This window comes from Sapajus apella, unplaced genomic scaffold, assembly GCF_009761245.1.
Source record: "Sapajus apella isolate SASKATOON/1434 unplaced genomic scaffold, GSC_monkey_1.0 scaffold19, whole genome shotgun sequence".
NCBI classification, from domain to species: domain Eukaryota; kingdom Metazoa; phylum Chordata; class Mammalia; order Primates; family Cebidae; genus Sapajus; species Sapajus apella.
In genome coordinates this window covers 13,905,158-13,927,923 of record NW_022436959.1, presented here as the reverse complement: position 1 = coordinate 13,927,923, position 22,766 = coordinate 13,905,158, and the positions used below count along the sequence as shown (strand labels likewise).

At 41.3% G+C, this 22,766-nt stretch overlaps 1 protein-coding gene across 1 annotated transcript in view; it reads left to right on the top strand.

Annotated features, from left to right (window-relative positions):
- GPNMB (glycoprotein nmb) overlaps nucleotides 1-22,766 on the top strand; it is a 29,102-nt gene that overhangs the window by 4,371 nt on the left and 1,965 nt on the right. The window contains exons 2-10 of the mRNA XM_032286998.1: nucleotides 3,397-3,549; nucleotides 4,254-4,397; nucleotides 7,049-7,222; nucleotides 10,420-10,578; nucleotides 10,894-11,205; nucleotides 16,802-16,936; nucleotides 18,170-18,272; nucleotides 19,838-20,046; nucleotides 22,559-22,652. Coding sequence (XP_032142889.1) covers nucleotides 3,397-3,549; nucleotides 4,254-4,397; nucleotides 7,049-7,222; nucleotides 10,420-10,578; nucleotides 10,894-11,205; nucleotides 16,802-16,936; nucleotides 18,170-18,272; nucleotides 19,838-20,046; nucleotides 22,559-22,652 — 1,483 coding nt within the window. The remainder of the gene's footprint in view (nucleotides 1-3,396; nucleotides 3,550-4,253; nucleotides 4,398-7,048; nucleotides 7,223-10,419; nucleotides 10,579-10,893; nucleotides 11,206-16,801; nucleotides 16,937-18,169; nucleotides 18,273-19,837; nucleotides 20,047-22,558; nucleotides 22,653-22,766) is intronic.

Sequence of the window (22,766 nt, the reverse complement as noted above, 5' to 3'; positions counted from 1 at the left end):
CACACACACACACACACACACACACACACACACACACACACACACACCCCCAGTAGGGCACGCTTGTGTGAGTCTATTTCTGCATTCTCTCTTCTATTCCATTGACTTATGTGTCTATCCATTGTAGCTCTCCTTTTAAGTATGTACTTTTCCTTGACTTCTGACATTTAAAATCAGGAGACAAATTTGTGTTTTGATTATGTTTCCGGAAACAATAACTTTCTTTCAAGATCTGAGGAAGAGGAAGACTCTCTGGAACAGTGTAAAGAACTAGTCCTGGGAATCAAAACATGTAAATCTTGATTTCTACTAAACATGACTGTAGGTGAATCATATCATTTCTCTAGGCATGAATTTCTTCATATAGAAAATGAAGGGATTTGAACTAAATAATCTTAGTTCTTTTCATAAGACTCAACTGAATTTCCAGTTACAAATATTTACTGATAAACACAAATGTCCTCTCCTCAGTATCTATTTCCAAATAGGAACAATCTCATAAAATCATAGGACATTTGGCTTTTGTCAGATTTGAAGGCCCAGAGAAGACACATGTCCTGAGGTCACGCAGCCTGTTTGGTATCAGAACTAAGGCTAGTAAACAGGTTCCATGACTCCTCATTCGCTGTTCTTTCCATTCTCTCTGCCTCCCTGAGAAGAAGGGGACGTGCTGCTCCATTCTCCTACCAGAAAAGAGGAATAGAAGAAGGAGGTCAGAGTCATGCATCCAGTATGGCTTCTCTAAGCACGCACTCAATACCACATCTCATGGTGGATGTCTTCCAGGATTTAAGAGAAGAGCAAGACAGAGTTTCTGTCCTCCAAGAGTCTACAGCCAGGCCAAGACATAGAACCATAGAAATTAATGGGAGAACAATTTAAGACCATTGGCTGAGGAATACAGACAATTGAGCTTTGGGCTGTAACAAAATAGGCTAAGACATTTATTATGTTAGTCAGTCCAGAGGTAAGCAGGACTAGAGCAACAGCTCAACAGTTTCATAGAGGGCTCCATTTCTTTTCATCTTTCCAGTCTGTCATCCTTAATGTTTTGGCTGTTTCCTCAGATTTGTGTCCTCATAGTTAAATATGGCTGTCATAGCTCTGGGCATCACATCATTACACTGCCATCTCCAAAATCAATTCTGAGAGGAAAAAATTGAGTTTGTTCTCACGTATTTCTTATTATAAAGGAGGAAAACCTTTCCCAGAAGCACCCAGAAGACTGCTTCTCAGCTCTCATTGGCCAGGATCAAATCATCTGCTCCTGCCCAAATTGTAAGGAAAGCTAGGAAGTGATACTCCGGAATTTTGGAATGTTAGAGTAGAAACTCTGCCAGCAAGGGGGAAAAAGAAGGAAGGGTGCAGGCAGGGAACAGCATCTTGGGAGGCAACCAAGCAGTCTGCTACAATTCATGTGACCACCAGACCGGTCAGGCAAGGCAAAAAGGCAGCCACTAACTCAAGATTAGAAAGAATTTTAAAAGAACTGTAATATTATAAGCCTAGAGCAATTACTCAGAACAAAATAAGTAAAAAGCTATCACTAACAAGCTAGTTATAGAAATAAAATGGAATCCAAATATAACCCCAAAGAGTATAGTATAGGAACAGATTGGACAAATAGAAAACAAATAACAAGGCAGTAAACTTCATTATATTGATCATTACATTAAATGTGAATTATCTAAACACTCCAACTAAAAGGCAGAGATTGTCAGACTGGATTTTTAAAAATCCAATTATATGCTCTCTTTGAGAATCTCATTTCAAATATAAAAATGCACATAGGTTTAAAATGTAAAGATGAGGAGAAACATATCAGTCTAAACATTTTTTTAAAGTAAAAGGGATGGAAAAAGATATACCAGTTAAACACTAAGTATTCATATCAAAGTATTCTTTAGAACAAGGGATTAAGAGCCTCAATTCCTTTTTTTTTTTTTTTTTTGGACGGGGTTTCGCTCTTGTTACCCAGGCTGGAGTGCAATGGCGCGATCTCGGCTCACCGCAACCTCCGCCTCCTGGGTTCAGGCAATTCTCCTGCCTCAGCCTCCTGAGTAGCTGGGATTACAGGCACGCGCCACCATGCCCAGCTAATTTTTTGTAGTTTTAGTAGAGACGGGGTTTCACCATGTTGACCAGGATGGTCTCGATCTCTTGACCTCGTGATCCACCCGCCTCGGCCTCCCAAAGTGCTGGGATTACAGGCTTGAGCCACCGCGCCCGGCCTAAGAGCCTCAATTCCTATTGAGAAAAGGGTTAGTTCGTCAGGAAGCTGTAACAATTCTAAACATATTGTATGTGCCTGACCACAAAGCTTCAGAATACATACAGCAAAAACCGGAAGAAGAAACGGGCAATTGGAAAAACCACAATTATAGTTGAAGATTTCAAGATTTCTCTCTCAGTAACTGAAATAATAAGTAGACAGAAAATCAGCAATTGAAAAAACCACAATTATAGTTGAAGATTTCAAGATTTCTTTCTCAGTAACTGAAATAATAAGTAGACAGAAAACACTATCAACTAGCTTGACATAAACAACATTTAAAAAGAAAACACTCTACCTAACAAATGTAGACTACACAAAGTATATGGAACATTCACCAAGACAGACCGTTAAAAAGCTGTTTATCAGTAAACTTCCTGGTCCAACACTTGGAATCTTGAAGGCACTCCTGAGCCTGGCATTCCTTTAGCCAAGTGGAATAATTCGTTCAGAATGGGGGAAAAAATGCAAAAACTGGTCTGAAGATCATTGGCATCTGTGTTTTCCTAATAATATTGTATCAAATGCAAATATTCGGAGGATGTATATTGAGAAGCCAAGTGATAGCTAAAAAATATTTGACTTTCAAAATTTGTATTTGATTCATTTAAAGTACATAAGGCATAGAGTCTGAATGTTTGTAATCAAGGTATTTCCAGTAGACTTCCTTTAAAAAACAAAGTACTCGCTGGGTGTAGTGGCTCATGCCCGTAATCCCAGCACTTTGGGAGGCTGAGGCCGGTGGATCACAAAGTCAGGAGTTCAAGACCAGCCTGACCAACGTGGTGGAACCCCGTCTCTACTAAAAATACAAAAATTAGCTGGGCGTGGTGGTGCACATCTGTAATTCCAGCTACTCAGGAGGCTGAAGCAGGAGAATCGCTTGAACCTGGGAGGCAGAGGTTGCAATAAGCTGAGATGGTGCCACTGGACTCCAGCCTGGATGACAGAGCGAGACTCCCTCTCAAAAAAAAAAAAAAAAAAAAAAGAGCACCCTTTGTTTACTTGATATGCTGAATATATTATGTATATGCTTTTCAACAGTAAGAAATAAAAGTTTCTTTAACCACTGTTAGGTGATTACTAAATGAAGAATGGAATTTGTTTTTTGAATATTGATACAGGATTTCATGATGTGTTGGGCAATGAAAGACCACCTCCTTACACGAGGGAGCACAACCAATTAAATGGCTGGTCTTCTGATGAAAATGACTGGAATGAAAAACTCTACCCAGTGTGGAAGAGGGGAGACATGAGGTGGAAAAACGCCTGGAAGGGTAAGTCAAAAGATTCAACCCAAACACCTGCAATTTCCTATTTCAGTAAGTCTTGTAGATGGTAAAGCCTTTTAGATCACATGGCTCACGTCATTTTCACGAACGACAGTGCTCTCATTACCAAGTGGGGAATATTTGGATTTGGCAGTGTTTTCTTAAGCCCAGAACTATCACTTTCTAAGCCACAAGTAAACTTAGAAATTTCCAAATGGGTAGCTCTTGGAATAGTTTGAAGAGTGAGCAGATTTAGCCTTAAATCTATGTAACCAAGCTGGGAATGGGCATCTTCAGAAACCCAGTCACTCCAAAGCCATTTTTATGGTCTCAAAGGTGTGGCTTTTCAGAAATTGAAAATCTTTCTTTTTAGATAAAGGAATGCATCCTTCAACCATTGGTTTTGAGATTTAAAAATGCAAACTTTTAAAACTTGTCTCCTTAGCCCAACTGAGCTGATTTGTTAAATTATCATAGGTAAATGTTCTTGCTGTGATTAGAGAATTCTTTAACTCGTCTGATTTATTTTGTAATTTATCTTCTAGAGTGTTATACTCTGAAAGCTAAAGTGAGGAATACAAAACATAAATTTAATATAAAGAGGCATATGGGTCCTCTGGTCCTTAATAATAAATTTACCTCTAAATGTTTGTTTATGAATGAAAGGAGAAAGATGCTGGATCATTGAGCCCCACTTTTTTATGCCCTAGGAGGCCGTGTGCAGGCGGTCCTGACCAGTGACTCACCAGCCCTCGTGGGCTCAAATATAACATTTGTGGTGAACCTGGTATTCCCTAGATGCCAAAAGGAAGACACCGATGGCAACATAGTCTATGAGAAGAACTGCAGAAATGGTAAGAACACAGTATTCTCCTAAGGTACTTAGAGACGTAATTTCTAAACCTTAATGGTCACAGGTGCTCCTGTAAGTACAAGATGCTGCTCTCATCCCTTGCCATTGCACTCCACAAGCTGGATGACAGAGAGGGTGAGTGTGTGGTCCTACACAGCCCCTCTATCAACATCAACCTACTGCAGCAAACTGGTGGCTCTGCCCTGCTTGGAGCCCTCTTCCAAAGCCACACCATCAGCCCCTGCTATTCCTTAGTGTCCACTTGATTGGACAGAGAATACCTTGTTGATTCTCATATTTTGCTTTTATTACTTGGAACTCTTTGCTACTCAAAGAATAGCCAATTTGGCCAGGCGTGGTGGCTGACGCCTGTAATCACAGCACCTTGGGAGGCTGACGCAGGCCAATCACCAGGTCAGGAGTTCAAGACCAGCCTGGCAAACATGGTGAAACCCTGTCTCTACTAAAAATACACAAATTAGCCGGGTGTGGTGGCACGTGCCTGTAATCCCAGCCACTCAGGAAGTTGAGGCAAGAGAATCACTTGAATCCAGGAGGCGGAGGTTGCGGTGAGCTGAGATCACGCCACTGGGTGACAGTTTTGCTCTGTCACCCAGCCTGGGCAATAGGGTGACACTCTGTCAAGGATTTCTTAAGCAAATGCTGTGTTGCTGGCACATGCTAAAATGTGTATATTTTGGTTTTTCTTTGCCCTTAGTGAAAGAAATAAGCTCTCTGTCCATGTTAAAGACAACCAATGGCGCAAATATATCAAGGGAAATTATCTTGGTAGAATGGTACATGCTCAAAAAATGGAGTTAATTATTGAGATTCTTCAGTCAGTAACAAGGCTATTTAATAATGCACTTATGATCTGATTTTGTTATTTAGAACTTTTATTAAGCTGTCAATATATTCATTCTTTATTAATTTTTTATCTTCCTGTGAGGAAAACATTCTTTATGGAAAGTATTTTATGTTTAACAAGAATTAAGCATTTAATATTTTGTAACATTTTTCTCACCTTTTTTGAAACAACTGTTTTTTGTTTTGGGTTTTGTTTTTGTTTTTGTTTTGTTTTGTTTTGAGACGGAGTTTTTCTCTGTCACCCACGCTGGAGTGCAGTGGCACAATCTTGGCTCACTGCAACCTTCACCTCTGGTGTTCAAGTGATTCTCCTGCCTCACCCTTCCAAATAGCTGGGATTACAGACATGCATCACCATGCCCGGCTAATTTTTGTATTTTTAGTAGAAACGGGGTTTCACTATATTGGCTAGGCTGGTCTCAAACTCCTGACCTCAGATGATCTACCCACCTTGGCCTCCCAAAGTTCTGGGATTACAGTTGTGAGCTACCGCGCCTCGCCAGTAGCTCTATTTTTAGTTTTTTGAGGAACCTCCATACTGTTTTCCATAGTGGTTATGCTGATTTACATTCCTACCAACACTGATATACTGTTGGCCATTTGTATTTTTTTAAGAAATGTCTACTCGGATCTTTTGCCCATTTTTTGATTAATTTTTTATTGATACATGATAATCATACATATTTCTGGGGTACATGTGATACTTTGATACATGCATACAATTTATGGTGATCAAATCAGGGTGATTGGGATATCCATCACCTCAAACATTTATCATTTCTTTGTGTTGAGAACATTCCAGATCTTTCTCTTTTTTCCTTTTTTTTTTAAGAGTCTGTGACACTGTGTCACTCTGTGACCCAGGCTGGAGTGCAGTGGCACGATCTCACTGCAACCTCTGCCTCCCAGGTTCAAGCGATTCTCCTGCCTCAGCCTCCCAAGTAGCTGGGATTATAGGCACGTGCGCCACACCCGGCTAATTTTTGTATTTTTAGTAGAGACAGGGTTTCACTATGTTGGCCAGGCTGGTCTTGAACTCTTGACCTCAAGTGATCCACCTACCTTGGTCTCTCAAAGTGCTGGGATTACAGGTATGAACCACTGGGCCCAGCTCAAATCTTTCTTCTAGCTGTTTTGAAATATACAATAAATTGTTGTTAACTACAGTCATCTGTCATATCTGCTTCTCTCCATATAACTATAACCATATATAGATATAGGATAGCAATATCTATCTATCTTTATCTAGAGAGGGAAAGAGGGATTTTTAAAATCATTTAAAGCACCAAAAATAGCCCCCCCAAAATATGCATACCTTGATTGGGGTGATCATGGTGTCATGGCTGTGTAGGAAAACGCTCTTATTCTAAGACATGTGTGCGGAAGTCTTTACGAATAAATAGTCATGAGGTCAAATGTGTCAGGAAAAAAACCAGCAGATAGAATGTGTCCAAATAGAAAGATAAAGTATCTCTCAGTTTGGTTTGAATAGGATTTTGATTTTGAAACCTGATAGAAAGAAAAATACGTTAAACGATACCTCTACATTGGACTTGCCTGAATAATTGCTTTGTGTAGAACTTTCATTGAAATATAGCATATTCAGAAAAGTGCACAAACCGAAGGCATACCATTGGGTGAGTTCTACATAGTAAGTGTTTAGTTCTCTAACTACTTTTAAACTAGTTATGAAAAAATACAAAAAAGTGTTTAATTCAGTGATGCATGCACATGGAGTTTTCTGAGCCCAGATAACACTCATGATTGGTTTCTTTCTCTGTTTAGAGACTGGTTTATCTGCTGATCCATATGTTTACAACTGGACAGCATGGTCAGAGGACAGTGACTGGGAAAATGGCACCGGCCAAAGCCATCATAACATCTTCCCCGATGGGAAACCTTTTCCTCACCACCCCAGATGGAGAAGATGGAATTTTGTCTACGTCTTCCACACACTTGGTTGGCTTTTTCAAACTGCTAAGCTTCTTCTTTACCTTTCCTTAAAATTTCAAACTTCTCTTTTCTTATTCTGTAATTGAGAACGATAACACTAAGAGTTAATAACAGTTACCCTGCTAACTTTCCTTAGCATGGGTTGACAGTGTGAGATAAAAATGAAATCTTCGTTAAACCTTGCCAGATCTCCATGACACCGAAGAATTAAAAAGAGAGAAAAACAAAAAGATTAAGCTCTTTTTCAAAAAACCAAAACTATTTAATTTTTTTCTACCTAAAACCATAACAAGATGGGTGAAGTGGCTCACATCTATAATCCCAGCACTTTAGGAGGCCAAGGCAGGCAGATTACCTGAGGTCAGGAGTTCAAGACCAGCCAGGACAACATGGCAAAACCCCATCTCTACTAAAAATACAAAAATTAGCCTGGTGTAGTGGTGGGCGCCTATAATCCCAGCTACTTGGGAGGCTGAGGCAGGAGAATTGCTTGAATCCCAGTGATAGATGTTGCAGTGAGCCAAGATTGTGCCATTACACTCCAGCCTGGGCCACAGAGCAAGTCTCTGTTTTTAAAAAAAAAAAAAAAAAAAAAGAATGGCACATGGATGAGCATTTGTTGATTTCTTCTTTGGGTTTTTTATGTTCTCAAAAATTTTTAAGATTTAAAGAGGCATGTGCTATTTGTTTGTAGGGAATCCTAAGAAAAGGTACAAATAAAAAATAAAAATTATCCATAATTTTTCTTAACATCTTTTTCTTGAATTGCAAAAAAAATTATCCACAATTAACATCAGAGATGATTATCATTGTTAATATTATGGTGTTTTCTTTGCTAGTATTTATTAAGGTCATTATTAAGATCACATACACATTTTTGCTTACTATCATGAGATTTGATAATATGATTTTTTAAATTTTCATACATTATTTTAATGGCTGCATAATATTCCATTGTGTAGAAATAAAATAACTACTGTTCTGCTTTGACCTGGCCCACTCGGCCTTTTTTTAAATTACAAATGGTATTCATGTTGCTTTATTATTGGGGAAATGATTACTTTTAGGAGGAGCATATTTAGGTTATTATTAATTAGGCTGCTAAATTCTTAGTTTAAAATGTCACCAGGTGCCACCTGGTACTGAGTATTTGAAAACTGCTACCAATTGAGCAGCCTCCAGATTTCTAAATGTTTCCTCTTTCATCACAAATTAGAGTTCCTCTTCCTTCAATTATTTACAAATCGGGACAAAATATTAACAATACATACCCATTGAACAGAGTATAAGCTATGTCAGATATAATGCTCATCTATTGGCCGGGCGCGGTGGCTCAAGCCTGTAATCCCAGCACTTTGGGAGGCCGAGGCGGGCGGATCGCGAGGTCAAGAGATCGAGACCATCCTGGTCAACATGGTGAAACCCCGTCTCTACTAAAAATACAAAAAATCAGCTGGTCATGGTGGCGCGTGCCTGTAATCCCAGCGACTCAGGAGGCTGGGGCAGGAGAATTGCCTGAACCTGGGAGGCGGAGGTTGCAGTGAGCCGAGATTGCGCCATTGCACTCCAGCCTGGGTAACAAGAGCGAAACTCCGTCTGCAAAAAAAAAAAAAAAAAAAAAAATGCTCATCTATCTAAATCAATTGCCTTAAAGCTGACTTACTTTTCACTACCATTATGACCCTGTCAGCCAGCTCACCAAACATTATTTCTTTGACTTGTCACTCTCATGACAGAATTCTGACAGTTTGCATGGAATCGCTTATATTCACTAACACTCCTGGACTCTTTGGCCTAGTAAACATCCCAGTAACTTAACTAGATCAAAAACATGTATTTAAAATCAACCTTCAGCCTAGAAATTGCTCTATTTGTCTAACAAGACTGTCTTGAATTTCTGTCTTCTACCGAGGTCTCAGAGTTCACTGATATTCTCCCTCAATTAAGTATGGTCTCACCTCTCAGACCTGGAACTAACATTTTCCTCACGAATAAACCCTGAGAGACACCCCTTCCCCTTATAACTTCTGATGGAACTATCCCTGCATCTCAAGGTGAAGGAGGATTCCAAATCACACACTGCTCAAGAGACCAGTGTGTTTTTCTCACACGTTTGACGGTGTGATAAACGGGGTCCTGAAACAACCTGGTCTCGAAAGCATTCCACCTAAGATACCTAGGCAGTGACAGGTCTAAGCCAGGCCCCCTGACGGAATTAGAAAGTTCTTCATTTGGGAATGCTAGCAAGAGGAGGTACAGGTTTTTAAAATTTGTTTAAATGCCTTGAGCCCTGAAGCAGAGGAATTACTTCCACCTGTTAGCTAGTAGCACGGAGAGTTGGAGAAAGGAAAGGAATGACTCAGGGGTGTGCTAGGAAAGTGCCTGTGGAACCACTCCATTCTTTTTTATCTCATCCTCTATTTCATCACTTACTGGTTGTTTTTTGTTTGTTTGTTCGTTTTTGTTTTTTTGAGATGGCATTTCACTCTTGCTGCCCAGGCTGGAATGCGATGATGCAATCTCGGTTCATTGCAAACTCCACCTCCTGGGCTCAAGCTATTCTCCTGCCTCAGCCGCTGGGATTACAGGCACGCACCACCACGCCAGGCTAATTTTTTTTTTTCTTTATTAGAGTTGGGGTTTCTCCATGTTGGTCAGGTTGGTCTTGAACTGACGACCTCAGATGATCTGCCCGCCTCAACCTCCCAAAGAATTACTGTATTTTTATAATACAAATACTATTAGGAGATGGAGGATACCAGTCCCCTTTTAAAAAGCCATTTAACAATATAGGGAAATAGTAACAAAAATGAGGTAGGTTTTCAGATAAATAATTTTTTTTAAGTCTTCTGGACACCTCATCATTATATTAAATGTATTTTCTTTGGGGAAAACATGTATTTCAGGTGTCATATTACTTAACATGAAAAGTATTTGTAAACTAAAGGCTAATTGTATTATCCCATAAACAGTTTTTTTCATTTTAATCAACCATATACAATTACATGCATGTAACTGTGGGTTTGTTTTATAAGATTTTACATTAAAATGAGCACCATCTCCCTTTCTGAAGCAGCACTATAGGCCCCCTATTTTCTCTCCTCCAAGCAATCTATAAATGGCGGCAGCTGGTCTTTAAGGAACAACTTCCTATAATGAAGATGTCGTGCAGCCAATAACTAAAAATTTCCATCCTCCCAAAGGTCGGTATTTCCAGAAATTGGGAGGATGTTCAGTGAGAGTTTCCATGAACACAGCCAATGTGACACTGGGGCCTCAACTCATGGAAGTGGCTGTCTATAGAAGACACCGACTGGCATATGTTCCCATCGCACAAGTGAAAGATGTGTACGTGGTAACAGGTGAGTGGTGTGCACTCAGGATGAGGCACTTTATTCTGTTGACGTCAATGGATTTAAAAAGAGTTAAGGCCATGTGTTCGGGGTTAGGTTACAATTTATCTGGGCCCTACCTAAGCTTGTATATCTAATTAGTTGTAGTTCATCTGTTTTCCAGAATAGCTTGGGGAAACCCCATAAAACTTGCATATGAAAAGGAAAATAATGCTAGAGTATCCCTCATTTTGCTATTTTAACTGAAAAGCATAATCGAAGCCCACCATTTACAATCAAGCAATCATGCATTCTTTCTTTCTTTTGGGGGGGTGTATCTTTTAGATCAGATTCCTGTATTTGTGACCATGTCCCAGAAGAATGATCGAAATTCATCCGACGAAACCTTCCTCAAAGATCTCCCCATTATGTTTGACGTTCTGATTCATGATCCTAGCCACTTCCTCAATTATTCTACCATTAACTACAAATGGAGCTTCGGGGATAATACTGGCCTGTTTGTTTCCATGAATAATACCGTGAATCACACGTATGTGCTCAATGGAACTTTCAGCCTTAACCTCACTGTAAAAGCCGCAGCACCAGGACCTTGTCCGCCACCGCCTCCCAGACCTCCAAAACCCACCCCTTCTTCAGGTAAGGTTTTCCAGTGATCTTTGAGGGGAGTTCCTTAATGTCTAACAAAATATTTACGTAGGTCATACTATGAAATCCCTTCTTACGGGGATATTGTAGCGACTCTGCAGTGATTCCATTTTGTACCTGTTGATTTTTTAAAGCCAGTTTATCACCATGTTACACCTATAGAACACAGAAGAAGGGAGAATGTATTTCAAGTCACTTTGCAAATAGAATTCAGTGACTTGTAGAAAGCTCTTTGACCCTCCTCATTTGCACTGGCCCCTGCTGTGTGTACACACTCTCCCCTCTTCTAACCTGTCACATTTTTGTTTATCTGCCATTTTTTAAGCAGATAAACAAAAATGAGAAAGCACACTGGCTATGAGAAGGCACACCGGCCCCTCGTAAATGATCAGGCCCTTTCTACTTTGCTTCCTCTCCCTCACTAATTTCTTTCCCTACCCTGTCCCCACCCACCTAGTGTCCATGAAAACACAGCTGTACTTGAAGGCAATTTCCAAATGGCCTGAGAAAGAATGCAGCTTGAGAGTATTTCTGGTGGAGAAATAAATCATATAAGTCATGGTTAATTGAACACCACCCTGTATTAATAGTCTGGGGACATTCATGAAGTCCTTAAGAGTCTACTTTGGGAAGCACTGGCTTCCATCTCATTCCCCACGCTACCCCATGCCATCACCACCACTTCCCCACTGGGCCAGTTGCACTGGGCACCCCAGGAACCCCGGGATAGCAATAGGCTGACATCCTCTCACTGGTCACAAGAGGGCGCCATGGACCAAGCCCATGATGGTCCATCATGACCTCTGGGGCTTCTTGTTTTTGCAAAAACCTCTTAGTTATAAATAATAAACTTTTACAATAAAATGTTAGCAATAAAATGAGAACTTGCTAAATCAAGCATATCTAAGTTAAAATAACATGTTATCACTAATTTTGATTATCTCAAAAGTATTTTAAATTACAAAACTTACACATATTCCTTAGTAAAGATTAAAACAATATAGACGTCTAGAGTAAAAAGCAAAAGCCCCCACTCATACTCTCCTCCCAAGAGTTAAACCCTGTTAATAATTGGGAGGATTCCTTTCCAGATCTTTTCCTATGCATTTATAAACATGCTATATATACACATAAGGTTCGTTGATTTGGTTATATAAATGGGTTCAAGCTATACATATTGTTTTACAAATTTTTTCAAATTTAACAAGTTTTTTCATAATTTAACAAGGATTGTTGACATCTTTCCATTGTTAATACATATAAATCTATTTCACTTTATCCAATGGCTGCATGGTGTTCCATAGAGTGTATCTACTATAATTTATTTCAATATTCTCTCTTTCTTTTCTTTTTTCTTTTTTTTTCTGAGACAAGATCGTGTTCTGACACCCAGGCTGGAGTGCAGTGGCACAATCTGACCTCACTGCAACCTCCACCTACTGGGCTCAAGTGATCCTCCTGCCTCAGCCTCCCGAGTGGCTGGAACTACAGGCATGCACAACCATGATCAGCTAATTTTTGTATGTTTTAGTAGAGATGGTGTTTTCCCATATTGCCCAGTCTGGTCTCCAACTCCTGAGCACAGGTGATCCACCCACCTCAGCCTTCCAAAGTGCATATAAGGCATGATTGATTCAATGCCACCCTGTATTAATAGTCTGAGACACAGATTATAGGCATGAGCCACGGTGCCCGGCCCACCATTCTCATATTGACGGATGATTAGATTAATCCTAATTCCAACAACAACAATAACTGTATTGAACAACTTTACACATACAGCTTCATTCTAGCAATCCTTTAGAAATAATTTATTTATCTATAAATATTAATAATCTTCTTTACAAATAAGAGGACCATGTGTAAAATTCAAAATAAACTTCAGATGCCTTTAATGTTTAGAAGTTCCAGAATGGTGGCTGGGTGTGGCGGTTTACGCCTGTAATCCCAGCACTTTGGGAGGCTGAGGCAGGCGGATTACTTGAGGTTGGGAGTTCAAGACCAGCCGGACAAACATGTAGAAACCCTGTCTCTACTAAAAATACAAAATTAGCCAGGCATGGTGATGCATGCCTGTAATCCCAGCTACTCAGGAGGCTGAGACAGGAGAATCACTTGAACCCAGGAGGCGGAGGTTGCGGTAAACTGAAATCACGCCATTGCACTCCAGCCTGGGCAACAAGAGCAAAACTCTGTCTCAAAAAAAAGAAGTTCCAGATTGGTAAAAGACTTAATGTTAGGTTGTTTAATGTTAGTCTATTTTGAATTGCATTTTTATTAAACTAGCTTGTTTTTCTTAGAAACTATATCATAGCTAGCTTTTTTTTTTTTTTTTTTTGAGAGGGGGTTTTTCTTTTTTTATCCCCCAGCGGCTGGAGGGCAGTGCCGCGATCTCGGCTCACCGCAACCTCCGCCTCCTGGGTTCAGGCAATTCTCCTGCCTCAGCCTCCTGAGTAGCTGGGATTACAGGCACGCACCACCATGCCCAGCTAATTTTTTGTATTTTTAGTAGAGACGGGGTTTCACCATGTTGACCAGGATGGTCTCGATCTCTTGACCTCGTGATCCACCCGCCTCGGCCTCCCAAGTGCTTGGATTACAGGCTTGAGCCACCGCACCCGGCAGCATTTTTTAAAAATATATTTGAAGCTACAAAAAATTAGCCGGGCATGGTGGTGCATGCCTGTAATCCCAGCTACTTGGGAGGCTGAGGCAGGTGAATCGCTTGATTCTGGGGGGCAGAGGGTGCGGTGAGCCAAGATTGCGCTACTTCACTCTAGCCTGGGCAACAAGAGCAAAACTTCATCTAAAAAAAAAAGAAGTGTTAAATCAACCATTGTCAACCCCAAAATGCCTTAAACCAGCTATTAGGGAGAACACAGAGGGATGTTTCTAAAAGGGGTCCCTTCTAGGGCGCATTTCTAGCTATACAGCCCATATTAAAGGGCTTGAATGACTGAGCATTATATTATTGTTTGGCAAAAAAATTATGTTCTCTCTTCTTTGGTAAGTGGCTTCATAATAATGCACAGTCAAAAATAGAAAACAAATGCAAATGCCGGAGTGAGGCAGAAGCAAGTTGAAGAGGTGACGCAGGGAGATGGAGTTAAATCCCAAGACAGATGCGTGTGTGCTATTTTTAAGCCACAGAATTCTCTTTCCTTACCTAACAGTGCGATAGTTCATTTTTCAGACTTGTGAACAAATCTGGAAAAGAAAAAAAAAACCTTTTGTAAGCCCGATACCGATTACTGTAATACTCTCTCTATATATAAAATAACATCATATCATGTGGCACTTTCCTACTTTCACAGAGAATTAAGAGCTCTCACATCATTATTTGGGCAACAGGGACATAAATACTGAATTAAGGATGAAGCTGATCTTCTTTCTCATCTGTCTTTTAAGGTGTGCATTTCTCTCCATTAGCCCTTGAATTGTACCTTGACTTTATAATTTTATAGACACAATGTTTGCAAAGCTCCATAGCTCCATGTGCTTTTTTGTTTTGTTTTTGTTTTTTGTTTTTTTGAGACTGAATCTCACTCTGTCGCCCAGGCTGGAGTGCAATGGTGCAATCTCTGCTCACTGCAACCTCTGCCTTCCAGGTTCAAGTAATTCTCCTGCTTCAGCCTCCCTAGTAGCCAGGACTAAAGGCAATACAAACCACCATGTCTGGGTAATTCTTTTGTATTTTTAATGGAGACTCAGTTTCAGCATGTTGGCCAGGCTGGTCTTGAACTCCTGACCTCAAGTGATCCATCCACCTTGGCCTCCCAAAGTGCTGGAATTACAGGTGTGAGCCACTGTGCCTGGCCTCCATATGTATTTTATTTTATTTTTTTATTTTTTATTTTTTATTTTTTTATTTTTTGAGACGGAGTTTCACTCATGTTACCTAGGCTGGAGTGCAATGGCGCGATCTCGGCTCACCGCAACCTCCGCCTCCCGGGTTCAGGCAATTCTCCTGCCTCAGCCTCCTGAGTAGCTGGGATTATAGGCACGCACCACCATGCCCAGCTAATGTTTTGTATTTTTAGTAGAGACGGGGTTTCACCATGTTGACCAGGATGGTCTCGATCTCTTGACTTCGTGATCCACCCGCCTCGGCCTCCCAAAGTGCTGGGATTACAGGCGTGAGCCACCGCGCCCGGCCAAGAAAATAAGTTTTATTTCGTTTTTAGTACTGAAGCATATGCAGAGCAAGAGAAGCTTTATTTTAAAATATGGCAGGGTTATGATTCCGCGCTCTACCTTGACAGCTAAATTCTGCCTGTCGAGAACTTCAAAAGAAGTTTTGCAGTTTTCTGAAGAAGAGCTACTGAACTTGAATGCCCTGCACAAACAATCCTATCACTATAGAATAGAGCATTTGAACAGACAGAATGACTGTCTTGTCATTTCCAGAGGACCAATGTGAAAGTCAAGGAATATTCCCAAGAGGCTGCCACAGGCATCCCTGCTGATAAACCACTGCCTTCGATCTAACATAATGTTTAGGCCTCTCTGGGCTTTACCTGAGCAGCATTTCCCAAAGTGTGTGTGGTGGAGCACTTGTTTCTGAACCTGTTCTGACAACTGTGCTGAGAAGCCTGTTCTGGGCCCAGGAAGATCACAGGGAAGTTCACCCACTGACGGATCTGAGAAGCCCTGGAGAAATCTCCCAGCCAGCTTCACTCACTTGTCACTGAGCTAAAGATGCAGCTCTTAAGAGGTTTTGATGCCCTTCCCCAAGACTGAGTCCACTTCACATGTCTTTTGCAATGAAAAAGAAGATAAGATTGTATTTTCAGTATCATTATTTTCTTTCTAGACTTTTTATCTTGCTAAAGGAGCAGCGACATCTTAATTAGATCCTGTTAAATTGTAACTAATAGAACATTAGAGTCTTTGCTTTAATTATATTCAAGACTTATTTTTCAAAAATGCTTTGTATTTCCTCCCTTCCTTCCTCACACCTCTGTTAATCACAGTAAGACTTTTAGAATTTAAGCTTTGGAGCTGTGAGACATTCAAACAGGGAAAGAATGACCTTTTCCTATATTACTAGAAGATGGAAACTGAGATTTATTAAGTACTCCCTCTGCAGCAGTGATGATCAGCAGGTTTTATATACTTTATCTCCTTTAAGTTTCATAGTTCAGCCCCCAGAGGACAGTAAGTGTTGTTCTTATTTTACAGATGAGCAAATAGAGGCAAAAATAGATTAAATGATGTGCCTATGAGCTCAAACAGCTAAAAACAAGGGGAGCTGGAATTTGAGCCCAGAATACCTCCTTCCAAAATTAAAATATAACTTCATCTATTATGGCCAGGTTTATTTCTTCATGACCATTGTATCACACATTTTAATACAGCTTCAACCTTTTATTTACTTCTTGTGTTAACACAAAATGTGGGATTATGCTTACTTACATAATTTAGCAATTATAATACCTTATAGCTCTCACATCTGTGTGAATTATGACACATTTAGTTCAAATTTCTATAGCCATTTCATAGTATAATATTCCTGATATTTTTCTAAAGAGAAAATGACAAATGTTTAGATTTTTTATTCTATCATATATATCTTTTACATTCTTAGCAACTACTCTGAAATCTTATGACTCAAACACCCCAGGACCTGCTGGTGACAACTCCATAGGGCTGAGTAAGATTCCTGATGAAAACTGCCAGGTTAACAGATATGGTCACTTTCACGCCACCATCACAATTGTAGGTAAGGCTGAAGACAAGGACTGGTGAGAAAGGTTGCTAGACTCTACCTAGGGTTACCTGTTCTCTTTGCTAATTCTGAAGGGGTGGAGGTAGGTGGTAGGGATACCCCTCTCCTTGTCTAAGGTGACACCACACATTTCTAGATTCTCACCTGCCTCCCTGGCCTTCCTTCCACATCCTGGTGGAAATGAGACTTCTGTGAAGTCCACATACTAATGAGCCAGGCCTGGGCCTGTATCCCATCTCTGCAGCCCAGCCATCTGAATGGGGTATATAGGGTAAAGGAAGGCTAGCATCACATTCTCACAACTTCCACTGTCTTCCCCTAGTTAATTTTCACAAAGTCACACTTGTATGTGAAGAGGGGAAAGAGCAAGCTACCACACATGGCTGTACATTTGGGCACAGCCCTAAGGCATCCAACAGAGAAGACAGATGGGAACTGAAGCCCAACCTGTGCTCGCTGGTTCTGGGAGTGAGGTTGGAAGTGGAAGCCCAAGCAGTGTCCCCTGAGTCCGAGCCACCCAGTAAGCTGGCCAAAGCCTGAGCCTGGGGCTGTGACCACCCAGGATTACCCTTTCCTGAAACACCGTCCAAGATAGAGTGCTACTTTCTGATGCACACAGAGGCTCTAGAAACAAAAATCTAGGTTGGGTTGAAAAACAGTTCAGTTTGACTTTGAAAATGCTGCATGGATACGTATCCTAAGCTATGGGGGTAGACTCCTGGATGTGATGTGTTTCTGTATGGCAAGAAGACTGTCTTCCTTTTTTAATGTTTTTACTTTCTGATGTATTAAGAGCTTTACCTTAGTCCATTCAGGCTTCTATAACAGAATTCCATAGACTGGTGGCTTATAAACAAACAGCAGGAATTTCTCATAGTTCTAGAGGTTGAGAAGTCCCAGGTCAAGGCACTATCACATTCGCTGTCTGGTGACGGCCACTTCCTGGTTCACAGATGGCAGATGGCAGTCTTCTGTGTCCTTACGCGGTGGAAGAGGCGAAAGGCTCTCTGGGGTCTCCTTCATAAGGGCATTAATCCCACTCATGAAGGCTTCACCCTCAAAATCCAACCACCTCCCACAGGCCCTGGCTTGTAATACTATCTTCTTGGGTTCAACATATGAATGTTGGGGGTACCCAAACATTCAGTCTATAGGAGAGTGATTGTTTAGCTTGGTTTGATTTCTGTTGTATTTTGATGTGTTTTTCTCTGGGGGTTATTTTGTTAGAGGGAATCATAGAGGTTAACATCATCAAGATGACAGACATCCTGATGCGGGTGCCGCAGCCTGACAACTCCCTGATAGACTTTGTCGTGACCTGCCAAGGGAGGTGAGTACATTATCTCCAACAGAGGCATGGGTCAAGTGAGGTCCCCAAGTCTGAACAAAGGCACTGACCACCAGTTACCCCTTTTAAGTTGATTTGAATTCCTATTTACTGGTAACCCTAGACAGGAAGGGCCCTAGGAGGTGCTATCAAGCACACACGTGTTTTGCTACAGTTGAGAAATTAAGAAACCTTTAACAATCAAGTTGAACAATAATTATAATAACTGAACACTTATTACATTCTTTTTTTTTTTTTTTTTTTTTTTTTTGGTACACAGGGAACTTACTATATTCTTAACACCTTACACCTGTTATCATATTGAATCCTCATGACAATCCTATGAGCCTCCCCATTTTACAGATGAGGCAAATGAGGCCCCCAGTGATCACAAAATGTGCCTACCGATGGAAGGCTTGTAGCCAGAAGAGTGTGGCTCATATGAGCGCTGTTAAGCTCCTGGGAAGTTGTCTGTGCTAACATTATTACCAACGCCTGATAATCCTCTCTCTCAGAATTTACAAAGCTCTTTCCAATTTGTTATGTAGTTTGGTTTCCTATGATTTGGTCATGACTGTATGTAATAAGCTAAATATAAATGAATGAATATATAGATACTATATCGGTTAAATGTACATTAACAAATGATTTAATTTGTTAATGTATATTTAGTTAATATATATATATATACATGTGTATATATATATATACACATACATAAAACCTAATTAAAATATATGTGTGTGTGAATACATAAAGTAATCAAGAGAATGAGGTGATATGAAGATGTGGCCTTATTTTGTATGAAAGAAGAGGTAAGAAGCTGTCCACCTTGGGAGAGGACCAGAATGAGGGTGAGGGTGGTAGAAAATAGAGTGAGAGCTGATCCAGGGAGTGGAGCTGCTGTGGGAGGCCCGGCTGGTGAGAAGATGGACTGTCCCCCATATCAGGCCCCATCCCACCAGCCCAACATCAGAGCCTGGTCTCTCCATCCAAGAAGGCTGCCCAGGAATGAGATAGTGGTCAGGACAGCAATGGCAGGTAGCCTAGCATCAAGGATAGATGAATCAAACCTCTTCTGTTCAAATCCCAGCCCCTCTCCTGGCAGCTTGTACGACTTGAACTCATTAATCTCTCTCCCTGAGCTGGTTTGTCATCTGTTAAATGGGATAATATTATTTTCTTCAAAAAGCTATTGAGAGGGGCCGGGTGCAATGGCTCATGCCTGTAATCCCAGTACTTTGGGAGGCTATAATCCCAGCACATTAGGAGGTTGAGGCAGGTGGATCACCTGAGGTCAGGAGTTCTCCCTGGGGGAGATCTTATTTTTCTCCTCCACCCCAGGGCCTCGCTTTCCTGAAGATGCAGAGGATGGTATAGGTCAGCACACAGGCTTGCTTAAGAGTAAATGGTAAGACTAACAATTTGGCATCTTATAGTTTGAGTAACAATCAGGCAGAATTCAATTTCGTAGAATTGTAATGACCTTCCCCTTGTAAAATGGGTCTGACCTTCCTCTCTCCCCGTCTCTGTGCCCTGCGCACCCTCGTCCACCTCCCCTGTGGCAGCCTTCCCACTGAGGTCTGTACCATCATTTCTGACCCCACCTGTGAGGTCGCCCGGAACACCGTCTGCGACGCTGTGGACGTGGATGAGACTTGTCTGCTGACTGTGAGACGAGCCTTCAATGGGTCTGGGACATACTGTGTGAACCTCACCCTGGGGGATGACACAAGCCTGGCTCTCACGGGCACCCTGATTTCTGTTCCTGACAGAGGTGAGGTTTGTTTTATGACCATCCAAGCATTTCATATTGCAGGTAAAGTGTGTATCCAATGCTAAAGCTATTTAGGCCTTTATTGTCAGTGTTTAATTTTATTTCAGTGCAAAATTCGTTGAACTCTTACTAATCAGGATTTGAGAACTGGCATTATAATCCAACAGCAAATCTACTTAGGGAAGTGATGAGACATCCAGTGAAATAATGGCCAAAGAAAAGCCTTTTGGTGAAAAAAAAACAAAACAAAAACAAAAACTCAGCTGTGACCATGAACCAGTAACAACGGATATGATCACTGCATGCTTGAGCAGATTTTTATTTCAAGGAGAAAGTGTAAAGGCCAATATCAAAAAGTAACAGTGTTCTCCAGTGAGAACAACAGCAAAGGAGAGGCTGACATTTTCATGAAAATCTACCTGTGCAAAAATATGAAGCCTGGAAGAGAAATGAGACACAGTATAAACTTACCATGTATCCTCTCTTTCCCTTCCCAAATTCCACCGAGCATTACACGACACAGTAACAAAGCAACTTACTATACCTCACATCTTCACCAGAAAAACTACTCTTTGCCCTCCTAATGCTCGGAAAGGTACAATGTTAACAAAGAAGGCAAAGGAATTTCATTTAGAAATTTGCATTTACTGGTGGCATCCAACTTCCCCCAACCCCTAAATTCGGGCTCTACCCTAATTGCCCTAGCTGAATGTCACAATAATCAACTTTGTTGTGATATGACTTGTGGCTTAGAAGAAGTGCTACATGGTAGGATGAAAGGGAAAGGTTAAGTTGTGTACACATGACAGTGGCGGTCCCCAACCTTTCTGATACCAGGGACCTGTTTCGTGGAAGATAGTTTTTCCACGGAATGGGGATGGCAGGGGGATGGTTTCGGGATGAAACTGTTCCACCTCAGATCATCAGGCATTAGTTAGATTCTCTAAAGGAGCATGCAGCCTAGATCCCTCGTATGTGCAGTTCACAACAGGGTTTGCATTCTGCTGAGAATCTAATGCTGCCGCTGAGCTGAGAGGAGGCGGTGCTCAGGCAGTAATGCTCAGTCGTTGGCTGCTCACCTCCTGCTGTGGGGCCCGGTTCCTAACAGGTGAAGGACCCCGTACTGGTACTGGGCCACGGTCAGGGGTTGGGGACCCCTGCATTAAAGCACTCACTTCACTCCTTAATTTGAGTATTGTCAGATACAATCTAATAGCTAATTCACTTATAACTCCTTTGGACTTGAAGCCTATCTCATAAGGTAAAATGTTCTAAAACATGTATTTCTGGCCACAAAAACAAACAAACAAAAACATGTATTTCCAGCCAGGTGTGGTGGCTCATGCCTGTAATCCTAGCACTTCAGGAGGCTGAAGCAGGGGCAGATCACTTGAGGTCAGGAGTTCCAGACCAGCCTGGCCAACATGGTGAAACCCTGTCTCTACTAAAAATACAAAACTTAGCAAGGGGAGGCTGAGACATAGAGAGAGAGAGAAAGAATGAGAGCTCAGAAGGAAGGTTTTTAATTCAATGGGGATTGTAGCTTAATAGCTTGGGTTTCAAAGGCAGAATTTCAGAAATAGATCATTCTTCAAAGGCAAACCTATAGACTTTTAGCTGAAGTGACTTTTACGCATCAATTCAATGGGTATTCATGAAGCACCTGCAATTCTTTCAACAAATATCCCTGACCATCTATTCCATGCTCGGCACGGTTCTAGGCACAAGATACAGTTCTAGATAGAGTAAGAACCAGTCCCTGATTCTGTGAACAGTGACAGATATTACAAGGAAAAGTTTAAAGTTGATAATTTTTTTTGAAGCAGGGTCTCACTCTATTGCCCAGGATGGAGTGCAATAGGGCATTCACAGCTCACTGCAGCCTCAAACTCGTAGGCTCAGGCAATCTTCCCACTTCATCCTCCAGAGTAGCTGGCACCACAGGCATGCGCCACCATGCCAGGCTAATTTTTTGTAGAGATGGGGGTCTCACTGTGTTGCCCAGGCTGGTCTTGAACTCCTGGACTCAAACGTTCCTCCTGCCTCAGCCTCCCATAGTGCTGGGATTCCAGGCATGAGCCAGGGGGAGGGCACTCCTGTCAAGGGACATGAAGGTCTGAAAGAGCATGGGGAGTATCCACTCCCAGGATTTTTATCACCGCTGGAAGGCAGGTGGTGAGAGAGGAAGCTGGAGGCACAGCCGCCTGATCACAGGAGCCCTTCCCCACAGTGGTGTTCCTGGGTCACCCAAGACCTGAACAGGTGTCTCCAGGACATGACATCGCTACCCCAAGCCCTTACCACAGTGTTCCAGACATGCTGACTCATTCTCTAAATAGAAGATAAACTGACCCAAAGACTATGTATTATTTAATAGAAAAGATTACTGAAAGCCCAGAGGGAGCCATACATCTTCTGTGACGGCTCCCTTCCTCATTTATTTAATGGCATTATAAGTGGCATGTCCTCTAGGTGGAAGACATAACTAATATGCTCTTGCTTCTGTTTTAAGACCCAGCTTCCCCTTTAAGGATGGCAAATAGTGCCCTCATCTCTGTTGGCTGCTTGGCCATATTTGTCACTGTGATTTCCCTGTTGGTGTACAAGTAAGTTTTTGGTTCCTATGCTTTCTATCACTATAGTGTATTGTCAAAAGTGAAAATATCTCTGTGTAATGAGCCATTTTTCCCTTTTTTGCTTCTTTTTTTTTTTTTTTTTTT